The 7,855-nt window shown below is 31.4% G+C and overlaps 1 protein-coding gene across 1 annotated transcript in view; it reads right to left on the bottom strand.

The window, feature by feature from the left end:
- The window catches only part of CBG16951, a gene marked incomplete at both ends in the record, with an annotated part of 9,455 nt that extends 3,384 nt beyond the window's left edge, over positions 1-6,071 (bottom strand). Inside the window, 4 exons of the mRNA XM_002648788.1 lie at positions 2,711-2,770; positions 3,418-3,522; positions 4,559-4,678; positions 6,066-6,071. Of these exons, the coding sequence (XP_002648834.1) occupies positions 2,711-2,770; positions 3,418-3,522; positions 4,559-4,678; positions 6,066-6,071 (291 nt within the window). The remainder of the gene's footprint in view (positions 1-2,710; positions 2,771-3,417; positions 3,523-4,558; positions 4,679-6,065) is intronic.
- Between the last annotated feature and the right edge of the window lie 1,784 nt (positions 6,072-7,855).

The following is a 7,855-nucleotide window of genomic DNA, read 5'->3' as shown; positions in this document are numbered from 1 at the left end:
TTCAGAACTTCAGACACTTTAACAATTTGAAATCATGTTTCAAAAATTTCGAAAATTTTTCGAAACAGTTGATAGTTCGAGTATTCCAAAAATTCCTCGAAAAAACTCAAGAATCTTAAAAGTTTTTTAAAACTGAAATTTCAAAAAAATTTCAAGTTCTCAAAAAACTTCAGATATTGGAAAAATATTTGAAAAATGTTTTTTTCTTAGAATTCAAACACACACACATACACACACAAACACGTGCGAAAAAATCCTAAAAAACAAAAAAAAACAGAAATTCAGAAGTTCAGAAATTCAGAAATTCAGAAATTCAGAAATTCAGAAATTCAGAAATTCAGAAATTCAGAAATTCAGAAATAAAAAAAGGATGAACTTCAAAACTTTTGGAACCTATTTCCAATCCGATTCAAAATCTACCAAAACAAAATTTCCAGATTTTCAGATTTTTTTCTGAAAATCTAAATTTCTGAAAATTCTGAAAACAACAACAAAAATAGACCAAAAAATACGTCAAAAAAGCTTCAAATTTTAGGATGTGTGTGTATGTGACACTTTTTTTTTCGAAACAGATGGAAGGAACAATTGAGCACAAATTTGTGCTCTTTTTCTCCTTCTTCTTCTTTTATTCAAACCATCAAAATTTTTGGAAAAGAAGAAGACGACGTCGTCAGAAGACAACGTCTTCTTCCATTTCTATATATTTTTAATCCGAAAGATTTTTTTGGTTTGGAAAAAATAGGGAAATAAGAACTACTTAGCAATTCGGAGGAAGGAACGAAATACGGATATTTGTGGGAAAATCGAAAATTCAAACTTTGAAAAATATTTTTCAAAGGTTCAAAACTCAAATATTAGGGAAAATATAGGAAATTTGAAAATACCATACAGGCTCTAACAGAACGCCACCCGAACGTTCAACTTTGAGACGATATATCTCGTTTTCTGTGAAAGGTATTCAATAATGGTCAATTAAGAAAATGTTCATTATAATATCACCAATATTTTATCAGTTTATAGTTTGTTAGTATCTTTTACAGGAAATGAGATACATCGTCTCAAAGCGGATGGTTTGGGTGCATACTTGTAATCCGGGCCTTTCGCAGGCCTTCGCGGGCCTTGCCATTGTTTCTTTCAGAATCATTATTTTTAGACTAACTAAAACAAATATGATAGCGCTTGACGAGTACTACAAAATAATATTATTTAGAGAACTGTATCTTGTTTGCGAACAAAGTTACAGGCGAAAAAAAGCGAAAAAACAGGCCCGGCCCGGCACGGCTCGGCATATTTGAAAAAAGCCACTTTATAGCCTGTAACTTTGTTCGTGGACAAGATTCAGTATTCCGCATAAAATTATTTTGTAGTACTCGTCGAGTTCTATCATATCCAATTTAGTTGGTCTAAAAATTTTGATTCTGAAAGAAACTATGCAGGGTCCGCGAAGGCCCGGATTTCAAGTATGTTTGGGTGGCGTTCTATTAGAGTGTATACGGTAGATGAATTATTCGAAAAAAAGAAAATTTTGGAATTTAAAAAAATGTTAGGATTTCTAGAAGTTTCGTAACATTTCTCGATACTTTCAAGATTTTTCAGATTTTCAAAGATTTTACAATATTTGGAATTTCGAAGAAATTATAGGAATTTTTCAACTCTTTGGATTCAAGTTAAAATTTTTGTTTCTAAATGTTTAGTTTTAAAATGAAACTTCTTCGAAATTCTTTCAAAAAAAACGTTTTGTTAATTATCTCTGGAGACTAGTAAATAATCGACTGAAGGAGCGAACAAACATTTTTTTTCTAGAATTTTTGGTCCAAAAAATTGAGAAAAAGAGAGCAAAAAGTGGAAGAAGAGGGGGGTCTTCTCTTTTGTCAAATATGAATTGAATGGTCCTCCAGAGATACACACACACACATTGCTAACATTCTTTTCACACAAATTTCACTTTTTTGGAAGAATTTTGAGGAACTTTCCGTTTTGAACGAGCAAAATTTTGAGACAAAATTTCCAACTTGGCAATTCAGAAATTCAGAAATTCAGAAATTCAGAAATTCAGAAATTCAGAAATTCAGAAATTCAGAAATTCAGAAATTCAGAAATTCAGAAATTCAGAAATTCAGAAATTCAGAAATTCAGAAATTCAGAAATTCAGAAATTCAGAATTCCAGAAATTCAGAATTCCAGAAATTCAGAATTCCAGAAATTCAGAATTCCAGAAATTCAGAAATTCAGAATTCTACAAATTCAGAATTCTACAAATTCAGAAATTCAGAATTCCAGAAATTCAGAAATTTTGAAAAATATTTCGAAAGTTTTAAAATCACCAAAAACGATATTCTTGGAAAAATGCTATTTTTAGGTTCTTACCTTAACACCCTTTTTCTTAAATTGTCCATTTTTAATAATAGCTTTTTCAAATGTCGGCGGGGTGTGCAGATAGATAGTGGCTTGACATTTTTTAATCATTTTTTCTGTTTTAAAAATGAAAATCTATATTTTTGAGGGCTCAAAATGAGCTAAAAAATGAGGAAATGCACTTGGAGAAGATATAGAATCTAATCTAATTAATTAGAAATTGTATAGGACAAATTGGAAAATTCTGGGACCAGAAAAAAAATCGGCCAGACAACAATTTGAAGTCATTTTTTAGCTAGCTGCAAATTTCAAAATTTGAAATTCGCGCCAAAAAATATTTAAAGCCAAGACTCACTCTGTAGGCGGGACGAATGTTGTTGTAGGTTCGATTGACGGCCGTTGTTGATTGGCAAACCTGGAAATTTTGGTTTTCGGCTACTTCTAACTATGTTTTCAGACAGAAAATTAATTCCAGTCCTCAAAATAAGTTCCAACCCCCCTTAAAAAACATTTAAAAGGAATAAAAAAAAAAAAGAAAAAAAGCATAGAAGAGGAGAGAACATGGATATTGGAACTTTTCAAAAAGTTTCGGATTTTGAAAAATTATCAGAAATCCTAACCAAAAACCGCTAAAAATACCAAAAATACTTATCAGAATATTGTTGGAAATTTAAATGTGCAGCTGAAAAAAGTACAAAAACCTGCTAGTCAAAAAAAAAAGTAAAAAAGTAGAAAATTCAAGAGAAATGACTCAAAGGATTAAGAATTTTGAAGAATGATATGTTTCGAAATTTTTGGGTTTTTTTTCTTGTTCTTTGTTTTCAGGTTTTTCTATAAAGTCTCAAATTTTCAGCCAAAATTTTCAGAATTTCTCAGAATTTTTGAAACATTTCCAATTTTAGAACCTGTCAATTTTTTAAAATTTCATTAATTTAAGCCTAAATCAATGTTCTTTTTGTCAAAATGACCAGCGACGAACATTGGGCGGCTGATGGGCGGGCCAATGTTTTAAAGAATTTTAAAATTCCAATTTTTATAAAAATTTCAGGACAAAAATCTCACTTTATAGGCAGCCGGATCCTCAGTTTTGTCCAATTTCTCATATTCCACAAATGCTCCTTCTTCCTCATTTTCTGGCTTCTCGTTCTCGTTTCCGTAGGATGAATACTGCAAAAAAAAATGTTTTTCAACTTTGAGCCCGATTATCGTGTTTTCTGTGATAGATATCAAAAATTTTTCAACTGATAAAGTGTTTATCAGGTTATAAGCAATATTTGGTTAGTTGATTACTTTTTGATATCTTTCACAGGAATTGAGATAAATTGGCTTCAAGTTGAGCTCCTAATCGGCCAACTTGGAATTTTACAGTTCTCTAACTTTGACGCAATGTTTCTAGGCTCCTGGAAAAGGTATCAAAAAGTTGTAAACTAATAAAGTGCTTATCATATTATCAGCAACATTTTATCAGTAGACCACTTTTTGATATCTCTCACAGGAATTGAGATAAATTGGCTCCGAGTTGAGCTCCTAATCGGCCAACTTGGAATTTTACAGTTCTCTAACTTTGACGCAATGTTTCTAGGCTCCTGGAAAAGGTATCAAAAAGTTGTAAACTAATAAAGTGCTTATCATATTATCAGCAACATTTTATCAGTAGACCACTTTTTGATATCTCTCACAGGAATTGAGATAAATTGGCTCCGAGTTGAGCTCCCTAACGGCCCATTTGTAATTTTGGAGCCCTCTAATTTTGACCCAATTTATCTTGGTTACTAAAGAGGTATCAAAAAGTTATAAACTAATAACACGTTTTTCATATTATCAGCAACATTTTATCTGTTAAAAACTTTTTGATATCTCTAGTAGTAACTGAGATAAATTGGCTCCAAGTTGAGCTTCCTACCGGCTCACCTGTTGGTCCAGAACCCTCTAACTTTGACTTAATGTATCTCGGCTCCTGTAAGAACTATCAAAAAGTCGTCCACTGATAAAATTTTTTTAATAAATTAAAAATATTTTATCAGTTGACGACATTTTGATAGCTTTCATAGGGACCGAGATAAATTGCCTCAATGTTAGAGGGACTAAGTGACTACGGTACTTTGGAAAATTGCTCATAACTTGCTTCGTTTTGAAGCTAAAAACTTGATTTTTGTACTAATTGAAAGAACGTAAAACCCAAAAACGAAAAAGTTCAAACTACCTCCGGATCATCAGTGACATCCTCAATGACCATTCGATGATTCGAGTTATTATGATCATTCGAGTTGTTGTTGTTCGATCCACCACCACGATACGGATTGTTCACAGTGGACAACATCATCTGGAATAAAAAATGGATAGATAAAAAGTTGTAGAAATAGAAAATCGCCACAATTAATGTACATAAATTAGTGAACATCCATTCAAAAGGGGGAAAGGAAGAGGAAGTGGTTTTGAAGTGTATGTAATTAGGGAGAGAAGGGAATCTTCTGATGGTAATTTGAAAATCAGAAATTCGTCAACTAGAGAAATATTGGAAATTTTATAGGAACCATTATGTCAGTTAACGAAATTTGCCCAACTTTTCTAGTTTTTGAGATATGCGTGTTCAAAAAGGGACGTGTTTCAAGATTAGGCTGAAAAATTAGTGGATTCGAATTTTGCTCCTAACTTGCTGGGTTTTGTAGATACCAAAAATTTGCTAACTACAATAATGTTAGTTCTAAAATTTTGAATATTTTGTTAGTTAGCAAAAATTAACTAGCTAATCTAGTTTTTGAGATATGCGCGTTTAAAGAAAGGTTGTTTCTTAGATTAAGGTGAAAAATGGCACCAATTTGAATTTCGCGCCTAACTCGCTGAGTTTTAAAGTTATCAAAAAGTTGTAAACTACAAAAATGTTAGTTATAAAATTTTAAATTATTTGTCAGTTAACAAAATTAGCCTAACTTTTTTAGTTTCTGAGATATGCGCGTTCAAAGAAAGGTGATTTCAAAAAATTCCAAAGAGAATAATTTTTTTGGGAATCTTTTTTTGAAGTTTCCAAGAAACATCCCTTTCAAATTTAATTCCACAAAACCTATATTTAAAGGATTACTGTACTAGAAAACTAAAAAGACAGGTGACTGAATATGAAAGAATACAGAAAATAATGGGGGGGGGGGGGCGAAAAATGAGAAACTGGTTTCGTCAATTTTTGATTTGACGGTCAATTGGACAGAGACAAAGTAAAAAAGATGGGGTTTGAATTTGAAAATTGAGAGGAAATTTGAAAAAAACCAAATTCAAAAATTGAAGATTTTGTCTACCGAAAATGACCAAAAACAAGATAACTATTTTTTTTTGGGAAACCTGAACTACTGTTTTTTTGCCGAATTCTCAAAAAAAGAATGGGATGAGCAGGTTTTGGGTGTGAGCACAAACACTATTTGGCCGGTAAATAAACGAGGGAATTGTTCAAAAAAACTAACACTTTTCAGTCAAAAAGGTGGCCTAGAATTTTCAGTTTTGGACGAATTCAAAGAAAGTCTAAAATCTTCTTTATTTTTGAAAATTTTCCAGCTTCCACCGCGTATATCTCAAACACGAAAGAAGCTAGAAAAATTTTGTTAACTGATAAAATATTTAAAATTTTATGATAAACATTTTTGTAGTATGCAATTTTTTGATAGCTTTTAAACCGAGCGAGTTAGGCGCCAAATTCAAATTGGCGCCCTTTTTAGAACAACCGTCATTTTTTGAACGCGCATAACTCAAAAACTAGGTTAGCTAGAAAAGATTTGTTAACTAATGAAATATTGACAGGTTTATAACAAACACTTTTGCAGTTTGCAACTTTTTGATATCTCTTAAACCCGGCGAGTTATGCGTCAAATTCAAATTGGCGCCGTTTTTAGACCAACATGAAAAACCGCCCATTTTTAAACGAGCATATCTCAAAAACCACTAAAGCTAAAAAAACTTTGTCAACTAACAAAATATTTAAAACTTTATAATAAACATTTTGTAGTTTACAACTTTTTGATATCTCTAATCTCAAAAAAGTTATGGGCAAAGCAAGACAACAACAGGTAAACAAACAAAACAATAACGCGCAAGAGAGTACACAAATCGAAGAGAGTGTCCAGACAACGAGAGTGTGGTTTTTTTGGCGCGCGCCAAACCGGAAAATTGACACAAAAGACACGGTTTTGTGTTGTTCCAAATTGAGAAAAATAGAGGGAAAAGAATTCGAATTGAGGAAAAAATTAATCAAAAAAATTTGTATAAAGGGACACAACACATGGTTTTTTGTCGAATTCTAAAAAAATGAATTTTTGTGATTTTTGTCCCAAAAAAAAATAGGAATTGAGAGGTTTGAAGGGATAGAAGAATAAGGAAAAAAAGAGATACGGAATAGGGCAATCGATCTATTGAGAGTACATTTAGGATGACCTTAGATTGATGGATTCTTAGAGAAAATAACCAAATTTTGATTTTTTTTTGAATTTCTGAATTTCTGAATTTCTGAATTTCTGAATTAACAAAATTGTGGTTCTTTCTAATGTTTGATATATTTTTTCTCCTAAAAAAATGATTTACGTAACAAGGGGAAGGAACAAAAATTGACAAAATTCGAACTGCGTAGCTGGCTGCAGAAAATAGCAAGAGGATTTTGTTTGATTTGATAAAATGATAGTGCCCCCCTCTTCAATTTCTCGGAGAAAAGAGTGTAGATCAAATTAGGAACAAGATGATGGAAATGAGAGAAAGAAATGATGACCCCGGTGGAAAAAATGGAAAAAAGATTAGGAAAAATGGGAATTTGGAAACTTAGAAATTCAGAAACAGAATTTCGGGGATTCAGAAATTCAGAAATTCAGAAATTCAGAAATTCAGAAATTCAGAAATTCAGAAATTCAGAAATTCAGAAATTCAGAAATTCAGAAATTCAGAAATTCAGAAATTCAGAAATTCAGGAATTCCGAAATTCAGAAATTCAGAAATACAGAAATTCAGAAATTCAGAAATTCAGAAATTCAGAAATTCAGGAATTCCGAAATTCAGAAATTCAGAAATTCAGAAATTCAGAAATACAGAAATACAGAAATTCAGAAATTCAGAAATTCAGAAATTCAGAAATTCAGAAATTCAGAAATTCAGAAATTCAGAAATTCAGAAATTCAGAAATTCAGAAATTCAGAAATTCAGAAATTCAGAAATTCAGAAATTCAGAAATTCAGAAATTCAGAAATTCAGGAATTCCGAAATTCAGAAATTCAGAAATTCAGAAATTCAGAAATTCAGGAATTCCGAAATTCAGAAATTCAGAAATACAGAAATTCAGAAATTCAGAAATTCAGAAATTCAGAAATTCAGGAATTCCGAAATTCAGAAATTCAGAAATTCAGAAATTCAGAAATTCAGAAATTCAGAAATTCAGGAATTCCGAAATTCAGAAATTCAGAAATTCAGAAATTCAGAAATACAGAAATACAGAAATTCAGAAATTCAGAAATTCAGAAATTCAGAAATTCAG

This window comes from Caenorhabditis briggsae (assembly GCF_000004555.2).
Source record: "Caenorhabditis briggsae complete genome, chrI, whole genome shotgun sequence".
NCBI lineage: Eukaryota > Metazoa > Nematoda > Chromadorea > Rhabditida > Rhabditidae > Caenorhabditis > Caenorhabditis briggsae.
This window is presented reverse-complemented; position numbering and strand designations above follow the sequence as displayed.